The sequence below is a fragment of the Calonectris borealis genome, chromosome Z (genome assembly GCF_964195595.1).
Source record: "Calonectris borealis chromosome Z, bCalBor7.hap1.2, whole genome shotgun sequence".
Classification (NCBI taxonomy): Eukaryota; Metazoa; Chordata; class Aves; order Procellariiformes; family Procellariidae; genus Calonectris; species Calonectris borealis.
In genome coordinates, this window is record NC_134352.1 from 29999914 (window position 1) to 30013857 (window position 13944).

General features: G+C 40.6%; 1 protein-coding gene across 1 annotated transcript; it reads left to right on the top strand.

The window, feature by feature from the left end:
- The first annotated feature begins 8491 nt into the window (after positions 1 to 8491).
- Positions 8492 to 9749, top strand: CCIN (calicin). The gene is given in 6 exon segments (XM_075136970.1): positions 8492 to 8842; positions 8844 to 9180; positions 9183 to 9301; positions 9304 to 9438; positions 9440 to 9610; positions 9612 to 9749. Coding segments are annotated over 6 exon segments (1251 nt in total).
- The last annotated feature ends 4195 nt before the right edge of the window (positions 9750 to 13944 follow it).

Sequence of the window (13944 nt, forward strand, 5' to 3'; positions counted from 1 at the left end):
AAACTAATTACAGGCTCTTCATCTAACCTGCTTATTGTTTTCTTTCTTTACATAGAATTGCACCCTGCGGAAACTAGAATTTCTGTTCAGTGAAAAATTTCAAGGCTTTACACAATTTCAAGGAGATGCACAGCAAAAATATTTAGAATTTTCAAACCAAATTATTTGAGTAGATCAGTATGTTCTAGCTGACTGCATTCTGATTTTGCCTTAAAATATATAGATAAGCAAAGTAGGACTATTTGTAAGACAAAAATAATTAGAAAGTTTAAAACATAAATGTACAATTCTAACAACAATCAAATGGAGTATGTGGGTAAAAAATTTCTTAATTCCTTTTCCTTTGAAGCAAAATTGACTCACAATAGCATGTATTGCTGTGGTTTCAACTAAGCACCATTATATAACAGAAAAAGATTGTAACAATGATGTTAAGTAATGCTACACACACATCCCTCTTTCCACTCAAACTTTTGCTTTTCTCATGAACTACCTGCAACTTAGCTGTGACATTTTGCCCAAGATCGCAGTTAACTTCTTCCAGAGCTCTAAAGATAAAGAACGTTGTAATGAAAATTTGTAGGTGCGAAATTAAAAGTTGTTTTTTAAGCTTGAGAAGCAAGTTGTTGTGTAAATAAAAGCAGATTCTGCAGGTCAGTTATACTAATGGAATAGCTTAACGAGCAGTCTGTTTGCATTTGTTGCATGTTGTGGTTTATTGACCATAACCATTGGATAACTACATTTTAACTCCAATAAAAATAAAACAAGAACTATCCATTTTAAGATAATGATATCAGTCAAGAATTAAACCAAACCAAGCTATGCTGTGTGGACAGAGTCCACCCAGAGATCACTGTGATCTCAAGAAAGGTGATAAATTGTCCCCATTTCTCCCTTCCTCCAATTTTCTCTCGGCTGAACCTGACAAGACTGGAAAACATTGAATTTATTGTTTAGTACATTAATCACAGTTTTTTTTTCTTTTATACAAATGTATATCTTTGTTTGGAGAAAAATGATGAGTTAACAACTCTGAAGAAAGAAATACTCTGCCTTCAGAGGTATTCACATGGTTAGTTATTCCACACTCCTGTCATTCCTCCAGGGCATATATGGCTTACTTTATGTCTTCCTCCAGTATCTTTTCCATACTTTCAAAGATTAAAAAAGCCACAGGCCTGTGAAAAAAACCAAACTGGAAAAATCTCTTGGACTCTAAACATAATTTGTAAACACTCCGGAGTAGCATTACTGGTACCCATGAGAGATAATCAAACAGCAGCCACATCTCATGGAACCAGCTACATAAAATCATTTACCATGGAGCTCTCCTTCCAGTGAACATTTGGAAGGTTACTAATGGTCCCGGTTGAAATCATTGTGGTATTCCCCTCTTTGATAACCAAAAGGCACTATACAGGTGGTGAATTAAGGACAGAGGGAGTGAGTAGTGGCTTCCTGACACAAGCTGCTGGACAGCTGCAAAGCTAGGCGTTGGTGGAATAGACTTGATAAAAAAACCCCACAAGTTAAGAACTAATGTTCTGGATATGATGGAGATGTGTAGATGATAGGGAATTATCACCACTGGAAGCTGCTGACTGTGTTATGTAAGGAGCTCAAATTACTGGTTATGCCAGTTCACTTAAGCAATCAGTATCACTGAAAGATAGGAGAGTCCTTAGAGTCCTTTCTGTTGACCCTAGTCATTAATCCCTGATAAGACCAAAGAACACACATAGACTGAAAATATTGGGCTCCTAGAATGGAATGGAGACCACGCCAGTGGATTTCTGGTGATCAGAGTAAGGTTAAACTTGGAAATGAGACAGTAAGAATATCATGAAGGTTTCCACGTACTGGTGATATAAAACATAGGACTGCAGCTGTCTCAGCAGTTCTGCTGCTGCAAATCCCAATGTTGTGGAAAAAACCACCACCCCACTCCTATTCTCAGAAAGTAGGAAAGGTGAGAAATTTGCTTTTTTTTTGGCACATATTTTGGAAAGCTGAATATTTCTGACTAGAGGGTGTTCTGCATTTTTACATTCAGGACGCTCTTGCTTGCTTTCCTCTTATATTCCAAGTGATGGCAATGTATTAATTTTGTAAGAAAACTTACAGAGGAAATTAAACTGCAACACTTTGCTAGGTCATACAGCTTGGTTTTTAAAATCTGATTTCCCATTATAAGACTAGAGGAGTATATAACACATTTATTTGCACCCATCCTACACAAATGTAAAAATATATCAGAACTCTCACAAGAGATTCAAGAGAAGAGAGGGCCATCAGCACTATGGTAAGCAAATGGGTTAAAAAACTTATTGAGGTGTTAAAAAGAGCATAATTAATTTTCTCCTTAAAAATACCTTAACGGGCAAGAGGAGGAACATTAATTTAGCAGAGTTGGTCAAATATGCCAGGGTAAGGTTTGCTATGTCCAAGGACCTGAATATGTGTATCATAGCCTTGTGTTTTGGTACTCTTCAAAAACCAGCATGTTCAGGGATTTAGCCCTTTATCTTAGCACTCCTGAATCCATGTCTCAACTAGGCAATATGGAGGAGCTGGAGAAATAAAAATAGTTTACAAATACTCAGTGTTCTGACGAAGGCCGCTTCTGAGAGCATCTTACTCCAAAATCATTCTCTGACAGGCATGCAGACACACTTCTGACATTCTGGGCCTGTCTGCAAGGTTTTAATGGAACTGAAAATCAGTAATTGCATTTATTATGATTTTGTGGTACATGTCTTTTTGTGGGGTGAAGCTGAATTGGGTCTTAAGGCCTCATCTACAATATTAGCACCACATACTGTCCTTTGCACAATTGCAGTCATAGCAGTGTAGTAAGTCTTTTTGCTGGTATTGGCTGCTCCCTGAGGAGAACTGCATCCTTCTGCTGCTGTTCCCTGAGGAGAGACTGCAGTAGCAGTGACTACTTGAACACAATCACCACACTCTCAACTGTATAGTACTATGTGAGAGACAGCCTAAGAAATTGCCTCAATTTCAAACCAGAAATGCCACTGAGGAGCAGTATACCATGATACATCAGTGCTGAAGTGACACACAGAATGGATGCTGTCTTTTATAATGCACTGAGACCTGTAAATGAATGTGGGAAGAGGACACTGTATAAATACAATTTTTTGCTTTGTCTGCTTAAGTATTGCAGACAATATAAAAAGCAGGAATGTGCGTATCCATACAAACCCAACCAGTTCTCTAAAAACAGGTCAGTTTGGAGGCTATTTCATAACCAGGAAAGTTTCATGATAACTGAATCTGTATTAGCCACTTCTACTGGTCAACTACGTGGACTACAATCACAGGTGGATACAAATGCAGACATAGCTTATTTAGGGGTGCTGAACCACAGTTACAAAAAAAGATCTGAGTAAAATACAGTCCCTACAAAAATGGTTACGTTTTGTGTAATACTTTGTATGTTTATCAACAGTTTCTAAAGAGAGAATAGAAAGTGAAAAGTATGTTGCAGGTATTACTAATATACCCCATAATGGGCTATAATAACATAATTTCAGGAATTATATAGGGTTGAAAGCCATACCATAATCTGTTGAATTTTAAGACTGTAAAAATTAACTAACCATTTATTAAAACACCTCACACTCATTGTTGGCTGTGCAAAACAACTTGTGAGCGTAACCTTAATACAGAATGCATATAAATGCTGAGAATAATTATAATGAAGTTTCCCCCAAAGGTTAGCTGATTGAAAGAGCAGTTCTTAAGTATTTCGTAATTGTAATATTTGAAGCAAGTCTCTAATGTGCTACGTCTCGCTGAATTTTAGTTTACACTCTAATATACTATCCTTGCTTATAAGACATTTCTCTACCAAACAGTATGGCTTGCAGCCCAAAGCCCCAGCTTGTTCCTTGAAGTTCATTAGGTGCTCTAGGTTCTTCCTACACAAATGCTTACCACCAGCTCCACAGAACTGACACACCCTTCTTTCTTGGGGCAAGTTCCTTGTTCAACCATCAGTAAAGAAGCAGGAAAAAGATGCCTCCAGAATGCAAATAATTAAATTCTGGAATAATTTTACAATGGCAGAATACCATTTTGCCTATCATAGTCTAAAATGAGAGAAGATTGAGCCCCTGTGCTTTTCTTTATACTCTATTAAAGCAGTAGAATTGGAGGTAAGAGGGTATGCAGCTATACATATATAATTCTAATGTAAAGGACAAAAGCAAAAAACATATAATAAAAGTACAGAAACTGTGGAACAGGGACAGAACTATTGCAACTCAGGCAGTTTTATACTGCTTACCACTTACTTCCTGATGAGGGTGTGGCAACACCAACTCCAAAATTGTATTCTGTGAAATTCTGCGCGATGTCTAAAACCCTGGTTCTGTTGGAGGTTTTTCTTTTATTTCAGTGGGAGAGCCATCTCACGCTGAGGACTTTATTGATATATTTGAGCACAATAATGAGAAATATATTTTGAACAAAATAGAACAGAACAGAATAGAATAGAACAGAACAGAACAGTTCCAGTTGGAAGGGACTTACACAACGATCATCTAGTCCAATTGCCTGATCACTTCAGGGCTGATCAGAGTGTAATAGTTGTCACATTGATAGTTATCACACTAGCCAAATTGAATTTACATGCAGTAGCCCTTTATTCAGGAATTATAGAGCTTGAGACAACAAGCGCATGTAGTTTAGGCACTCAGACACAAACAGACTTTTATACAGTCCTGGAGCTTGGCTGGCACGACAAAAGACTTTTCAAGACTCATGGTCCTTGAAGCACATAATGCGCTTGCAGCTTTAACACAGTTTGTAGGAAGAGAATTCTGTGATGATCCAGTGATGATGACCATTTGCCAGCAGCAATTCCTTTCAAATATCAAGATCTAGTCCATTCATAAAATGTTTGAGTTTCTCAGTGGATTTTAAGTTCTTTGGTCTCCTTTCCTTGGACTATATGCTGTGCAATGCCAGTGGGTGTTAATTTCCCCTTGCCACACCATTTGCCTTATCCTGTTGTTTGACTGCTTCTTTGTCCTCTTTGTTATGTCTAAAGCAGTGTTCCCAGCTCTTAAGGTTATAATACTTCAATAACCGGAAGCTGACCGCCAGTGAGATGTTTACAGTCTTGTGGCCTCCGTTTTCAGCCTGTGCACATATTTTCAAGGTCTCTGGTATTATCCCACACTTAAACTCCACATCATAACAAAAGACACCTGGTACCAAGCTTCAGTTTGCACTGCAAATTCGCACAAGCTGATAACAAGCCTAACAGCCCACCAGTTCTGTGGCCTTGCAAGGCTAGTATTAGGTTTCTTACTAGCAATGGCAGTATCTTTTTTATTGGGCCACCCAGACAACAGTCACAGGCAGTATACCTCCTTGTGATGACAGCAAGAATTTGTTTTCTGTAGATTTTCTCTATTTCAGCACAGCATCTGAACTTAAGAGTCCACCCAAGTTCTGACTGGCCAAGATTACCAGTATGTTTCCCTTTTGCTCTGTGCAACTTTCTTTTACAAGTTTGAAAGCAAGCCTGTGTATTTTGAATGAGTCCAGATGTGCTAGCAGATCAGTGAATTGGATTGACTTATTGTGTCACCAGATTTTGTAGAGTTTAAATGACTGTTTCAATGACTTCCACAGGGAAGAAGGGGGAGACTGAAACTGGATAAAGTATTTGGAAGGGATGTCTGGGATGGTGTGACTAACAACCAGTGAGTAAGGGTAACAGAGGTGGGAAGGGATTCAGAAAGGAAAAGAAATAAGGAGAAACGAGGGAATAGTGAGAGAATAAAGAGTGGCACTGGCTGATACTGGATCAGTGGACTGGAGATAATGGGGTGAAGCCCAAGAGCTGAGGAGCCCAAGAAGCTGGACTGAAAGGTGTGGGACAGGGGAACTTGAAGGAGACTGGTTTCATGAGAAATGCTGCTAGAAACAGTAGCTGAGGGGATTGAGTCATGAAACTCAAAGAGCCTTTCCCTAATGGGATGAGTAATATGAGACAAATGGGACTAGGAATAAGGAGTCTGCATGAGAACAAGGCAGGAGAGAGACAGTGAAGGATACAGAACAGATGATGTTAAACATCTTTTTCCTAAAAAGACACAGGTGAAGGGCTGTGATCTATTAGAATACATTCAAAATTGGTAAAGATCTTGAATTTAAGTAGAGGCCTGCCATCAGCATATTTTCTCCCTTCTTCAGCAGAACTGTCTCTTCTCCTTCAGTTATTTCCTGTGCTGAAGGAGCAGAGATCTGTATGTTCCAACCCTGTGTCTATCGGTGGGACACACTGCTTTTTGATTTGACAATGCACATGGTTAGGGCTATGACACAAAGCACATGTTCAGATCCATAAAAACCTCAGAAGGTAAGGGCTGCTAGTTTTAAGATTGTTTTTCAGTCATCATCTTTGCCTCTTTTAGCATACTTATAGAACAGTCAGCAAAATATCCTCTGCAAAATGAATCTTGCCCCATGCTGTACTAAGTGTTAGTAGAGGTGACTGTCCTAAAGTCTGTATATCCTGTGGTTTAGAAGGTAGTAGGCTGACAGTGATCAAAGATTTAAGGAAGAGAAAAACTGGTCCCTCAATTGAGTCAGTTCTGATTCGCCCTGTATTTGCTGCTGAGTTGCTGGGTGATACTGGGCAAATCACTAAAACAAGCGTTTCATGTCTAATTGCCAATTTGAATTCTTTATCTTATGGCTGGCTTATTCAAGGCATTATGATTTAGTTTATGGAAGTGTTGAATTCTTGCAGCTACAAACCAGTAGGAGAAGTGTGCTGAACCATCAGAACGTGTATAAAACACCTGGTCTTTGGCATTGAGAATAAATAGACACTGTCCACTCTAATCTTGCTGTACTTCAGTTGTACTCTGTAGGGCAGAGGAGGGAGGAGTGTACACTCTGTAATTGAGGGCAAAGAGGGGGAGGAATAATTTTCTCTTACCTTGGTGACAGGTGTGTAAAAGTAAATTATTACTTTAAAAAGGGAGAGCCATAGGACAGAAATGAATAAATCTGTTGTCAGAGTGGCAGTTGGAAAGTATGTGGTGCAGAAAGCCTGGGGTGACACACAAAACAGTGAGAATAAATAGAATACTTACAGTCAGGGTCCATGGGCCCAGTAGTCCCAAGTCAGCTTAGCCCAAGGCTGTCAGTCCTGGCTCAGTGGTGCTGTAGGAGTGCTGGTCTACACCTCAGCTTCCTGGCCTGCCTGGCTGACATCACAGCTTGATCTCAGGACCTGCCTCATCACTGCAATCTGTGGGCTGAGGTCATAGCTGAACCCATTTTCAGTTGGTATGTAGATTTTAGTCACACGTTCTCACCAATTTGCATTCAGTTCCCATTGTGAGAGGCACGTCTTGAATCTGGATCCAGTTCTTTGTCTCCAACAGATCAGAGGGCACAATGAACAACAGCTTCAGGTCCTGAGCAGTTCAGGCTTCCAGCACCTTGGAAAGAAATCCTTGTGCACTCTGGGAGGTGAAGGTCAATTGGGCCTGCTCTTTATGGACAGATGATGTTAAATACCTCTATGGAGTGAGCATGGAGGGGAAAGACTGAGATCATACCACCTACCTCAGAAAAGCACCTAGCATTCTTGAGCCAGCTGAAATGAATATGATGGCTGGTAGAGATGAGATAGTCTGAGAAGCTTAAACTAGCCGTATTTCTGTCCACCACTCGAAGATACTTGTCAGTGTTGCAAGACAGTACAAAGTAGCATTCTAGCAGATGTCACTCCCTTTGTCTGCATCTTTAGAGTGCAGTTTGGATTCATCCTATGTGGCCCTTTAAAATCCTAATATTCCTTGGGAAAAGTAACATACTTAGGTAGGTAACTTGGCAAATAGAAGACAGGATGTATTTCCTGCTAGCAGTTACCTAATAAATTTACTTCCTTGGGAGGCCAGCATGCATAGTCCCTGCCAACGCTGTGCCAAATCCTGCTGTTGTCAGTGTTCAACCTGTGCTCCCTACTGTGGGGCAGTACTGATTTTCTCTGACACACTACATATAGTCCTATTTGTTTTACTCCAGCCTGTTGAGAAAGGAGATTCATGAGAAAAGAGCCTCATTTTATTTTTCTTCTACCTTCTTTTGACCTGTTCTGTGTTCTCACGCTAGAACTTACATATAGCCCTAGCTGTTTTCCCCTCAACATTTCAATGCCCGAGGTGTACTGTGTTCTAGCAGCTGTGTTTTATGACACCATGCATCTCACCGTAACACCTCGTGCCTGAAAGCTTATACTATCATCTCTGCCTTGGACTTGCAAGGCTAAATGTGGGCAGATGCAGTTCACAGAAAAGAAACAACATATCAAAATAATATGGAGGAACTGCTGAAAGTGGCAACGTAGTTCAAGTGTGATTCCGTGAAAGCTCACAGCTCTGTTTTTATCCTCAGGTCCCTTGTGGAGAAAAGTTGCCTGTTGTACTTGCTCATAGCCTACATGTGTGAGCTTAAAGAGGTGGTGAACAGTGCAGGGACTATGCAGGGACTTGTGCATACTTCAGAACTCGTGCCCAGCTCCTGTCAGATACATGGCAGGCTCTTCAAGGAGGATGACCTCCATGTACAGAATGAGAACCAGGCTTTCCTGGCCCTGATCTAGAAAGTGAAATTCAGGAAAGAAGAAAGATAAACATATCTGTGTACTATATCCACTTACATGGGTGTCTCAGCCAACACACTGGTGGCTACCAGCTATGACATGCTGATGCTCAACAGTCATTCTGGCCCTCTGGCTCAGATGGAAACGATTTTGAGTGACAGGAAGCAAGAACGTGCTCTAAGACTGCTTTCTTTTCCAGAGAAAGGGGTCATTAATTGACTCTATAGTGATTTTAGGAGGCCAGAAAGAGGATATAAGATTTAATGATGAAGGTTTTGCTTATACTTTTGAGCTTACATGTTTTGCATACATGTGGCTGAAACTGACAGAGATGCCATGAAAAGCAGCTCCTAGTGCAACATTAGCAGTTAGTGTCACTGGAGGAATAGCAGACCAGATTACTACCTCAAAGACACCTCAGAGATGTGACATAGAAAACAATTCCTGGACTGAGATAGTGCCTATAAGTTTGGTCTTCCACATCATAGTGACTCGTGGAGGACTAGTGTACTCCCTTGGGGACTGTGTGATGCAAGGAAATAGGTCTCTAACTCTTGCAAGTATGGTGATGGGAGGAAAGAGAACTGGACTCTGACTGGGAAAATAAACATTCCTATGAATGCTACTGCCTTGATCACCATAGGAAAAGGGTCAAGTTAATTTATATTGTGACAAGGCAGCTGAATGGGTGCTTCCTATATTTTCAGATGGTAGATTACTTTGACACTCAGACAGGGAAAGTGCTGCAATACCTCACGTTCCATATTGAATTCAACCATAAACCTGTTGTTGTCTTTTCCACAGGAGAACATTCTGACTGTGCACAGCTCCAAAAAGTTTTTTGGATATCAACTTGCAGAAAAAGAAGTGAGCAAATTCATGAACATGGTTGTGATATTACCAAATACCTGCACTTTCCATTTGTTGCATGCAGTGTGCTCAGATGGAGACCAAAAGGAGGTCCCTCCTGTATGGAGGCATTGTTTTTGCAGATGAAAGATGACCTCAGGAATATTCTCTCAGTCCAAATACCTTCTGACTACACCAGAAAAGAGAGAAATGGGAAAATTCTGATAGATCCTTCCAAAATTGTTGACTAGTTCGTTTCCCATACAGTCAAACTACCCTTCAAAGTTCTTCTAAAAATTGCAATTGATTTGGAAAGGTAAAAAGAAAAATCCCTGGCAATAAAGAATGACTTTTCATTTGTACCAAAACCTTCTTTATTTGACTTCCTTACCTTGCAACAGTCTGCAGCAAGTTGTGATTTCTACTCAGCATGTACTTCAACAATCCATTATTTCAAGTAGCTGACATTCGTTTTAGGGTCAATTAAACCCATTTTAAAACACCACACTTTGAAAAATAGTTTACAGCAGAAATAGACTCAGAATTAAAGAGTTATTTGTAGTAGCTTTCTTGCATGAGTTGTTTCTGTGCAGCCAGATTCTTCTTGGGCATTTCTGACCTGTGTTGGGTTTGGGCAAGGTGAGATATTCATTCTGCACCTTATGGAATGCTTTTGTATCTACAAATCAAATCAAGAAAAGGCCACCTTATCGTTTCTAAGGAAGCCAACAGGAATTTAGTCCATAGAAGAAGTATTAGATTCTCTGCCAGTATTTCAATTAGATTTACTACATTAGGAGTTGCAGAAGTTCCACCATCAGTGATACTATGAAGGACTCATAGAGTGTAGTGTGAAGAAGGAGCCTCGGGAATCCAATCTGTAGAACAAAGGTATAATAGAGATTGTCCAGAAAACTTGATGGAAAACAATTTAGTGAATGAATTTTTTTACATACTATTGAAGGGAAATTTTTCACTGAATACTTCTTACAGTGTTGGGAGAATTTAAAATTTCTGCTGTAAATTAAATAGGTCCCTTCAGTTATGTCAGAGAAGATGAGAGTGAGGTCATAGAATGGAAAGATAGGGTCTTACTACCTGCACAGTGACAATCAGTTTGATCAGACATGCTAGGAAGCTATCCTCTGTGGAAAACTACTTTTTCTCTCAGGTCAGTTCTGTCAGACAGGCTGACAAGTCTTCCTTTGGATGGAAGAAACTGACATGCAGGGCATTCTAAAAGGACAAGAAATTATGAAGTCAAACATACATATCACTGCTTTGCAGAATTAGGACTTCTGTGTTATCTTTCACTAGCGAAGAATTCAAAGGTTTTTTCTGTGAACTTGTTCTTGAGGGTATGAATAACAATTGTTCTCTTCCAGTCTTAAGAAACTCTCCCAATTGCCATGACCTTTCAAAGATGATTGAGTGGCCTCACAATGACATCAGCCAACTCCCTTGTTAGCATGGACACCATAGGAGAGTAGATTAAACAAATTTAATAGGCCAGGGATTTGGGGCTTCTTACAGACTTCAGCTGTTCTACATGGTAAGGTTTTTTTTCCTCCTGGTAATGAGCCTTTAACCCGAAAAGCCGAATCATTTAGCTGACTCGCAAATATGTTCCAGAAATGCCCACAAATAGGTAATTTTTTCTTCTGTCTCTACATATTGCTTCTTCTTCCTGATAATTAATGGGTTTTGTACCAAGAACTAAAACAGACCCTTTAAGCACATTCTCTCTTGTTATTTATTTCATATAGCTCTCTAATAACAGCACAAAAATGTTGACCCTCACCATCTTTATGGAAATGTAACATGCTATAAGAGTAGCTTTTCTCTGTGCATTTCCTCCGATTTTGCCTCCTCCTTTCAGAAAAGCAGATGCTTTTAAGAAAAATGGCAACAAAGCCAGTCCTGGTTTTCCTTTTGCTTCTAAGGAAATATGATCCATGGGGAGCCACATGCTATTATTTCACTATCAGAAAGACACCTATCTCTATACTGGATTTGTATGCACCTGAATCAGACACTCCATCTTGGATTATGAATAAATTTGGAGCACCTTATTAGGTCTGCTGTAAGCAAATGATCCTACCCTTCAGGAATCCCAAGGCTCTGCAACCAGAGAAAAACTCTGGAGCAAGGAAGACTTACCCTGGATGGAGGAGGACCATTTTAGGGAGCACTTAAACAAACGACATACATAAGTCCCTGAGGCCTGACAGCTTGCACCCATGAGTGCTGAGAAAGCTGACGATGTCATTGGGAGGCCACTCTTGATAATGTTTGAAAGGCCACAGCAATTGGGAGTGTTCATCAAGACTGGAAGAGTGCAAGCATCACACCTGTCTTCTAAAATGGCAAAAAGGAAGATCAAGGGAATGAGAGGCCAACCAGCTTCACGTGAATCCATGGGAAGGTGATGAAGCAACTAATCCTGGACACCATTTCCGACCTCAGAAGGGACAAGAAAGTGATCAGGAGTAGTCAGCATGGATTTTCAAAGGGAAAGTCATGCTGATAACCTTCCACAGTGAGCTGACTAGCTTGTTGGACGAGTGGCGAGCAGTGGGATGTTGTTTAGCTTGGCTTTAGTAGGGCTTTTAACACTGTCTTCCACAACATCCTGGTAGACAAGCTGACAAAGTATGGGTTAAATAAATGGACAGCGAGGTGAATTGAAAACTGGTTGAACAACGAGGCCCAGAGGTTCTGGTATGTGGAAGCAAGTCATTAGTGGTATACCTCAGGGATTGATACTGGGGCCAATACTCTTTACCTTCGTCATTAATGACCTGGATGATGGGGCAGAGTGCTGCTTCAGCAAGTTCACAGGTGATACAAAACCAAAAGGAGGGGCTGTTACACCAGGGGGTTGTGCAGCCACTTAGAGGGATCTCGATAGGCTGGCAAATTGGGCAGAGAGGAATCTCGTGAAGTTCAAAATGGGAAATGCAAAGTCTTACTTTGGGGTAAGAATAACTCCAGGCATCAGTACATGCTGGGGGCTGAGCTGCTGGAGAGTAGCTCTGCAAAGAAGGACTTTGGGGTTCTTGGAGACGAGAAGCTGACCATCCACCAGCAATATGCCCTCACGATGAAGAAGGCCAGCATGATCCTGGGCTGCATTAGGAAGACCATTGCCAGCATGTCAAGGAAAGTGATCGTTCCTCTGTACTCAGCACATCTGGAGTGCTGAATCCAGTTTTGAGCCCACAGTATGAGAAAGACGTGGACATACTGGTCCTGCCCATGAACAAGTCCAGGGCAGGACCACAAAGATGATTAAGGGACTGAAGCATTTTTCATATAAGGAGAGGCAGAGATCTGGGACTGTTTAGCCTGGAGAAGTGATGGCTTAGGGGGATCTTATCAATGTGTATAAATACCTGATGGGAGAAAATGAAGAAGAGGGAGCCAGGCTCTTTTCAGTAGTGCCCAGTGACAGGACAGCAGCCAATGGACACAAAAATTAAAAAAAAATTAAAAAAAAAAAAGAAATTCGATCTGAACACAAGAAAACACTTTTTTACTGTGAGAGTGGTCAAACACTGGAACAGGTTGCCCAGAGACGTCGTGCAGTCTTAATCTGTGAAGAATACTCAAAACCAGACTGGAGACAGTCCTGGGAAGCTTGCTTTTGCTGATCCTGCTTGAGCAAGCAGGTTGGATTAACCAGCCTAAGCAATTCTGTGACTCACCTACCACTTCTTTTGATAAAAAATGCACCCTTAATGTCTAATTCCTTATAAAAACCTCCACATTACATTCTCTTCTCTAGGTTCTTTAGGCCCACTGAATACATTCAAAATGTGGTTTCACAATCTCATGTTCCCAATACTTTAACTTCATGGTATTGCTTCTTCTGTAATTCATATTGAGTATCTTGTTCCCATATTTGCAAACCTACCTCTTTATACCACTCCTCCCTGATCTGTTGTCATATTACTTCCTACTGCTTTGCTCTGACAGTCTGTCCCTCTGCTCTGTTCATCTCTATGCAGCTCTGTGCTTCCCTTAGGCATGGAACAATCTCTATTCTCTGCTTATTCAGATTCTACTTGAATACCAAGCACTGTGATGATACAGCTGATACAGCTGTAACAGCAACAAAAAGTAGCAGCACTGCACCACATGTTTATTAATTATAGGTACATTTCTTACTTTACCTTCTACTGCTGGGTGTTCTTTGGGAAGCAGCTGCACCTCTTATCTTGGGACGTTTATGTTTAACATAGCAGACACTACCAGCAGCATCTCCTCTTTACTCCATCTAGTTAAATTCTCATGGCAACAAATCAGCATGGTAATCTGAAAGCAGTGTTGGCTTGCTGTGGTACTGGAGGCCTTGTAGCAGAAGACACATGTTTGTTAATTTGCATATGAAGTAAGGGCAAGACCCTTCAAGCCCTCTCACCTAGCTGGTGAGTCAGTGC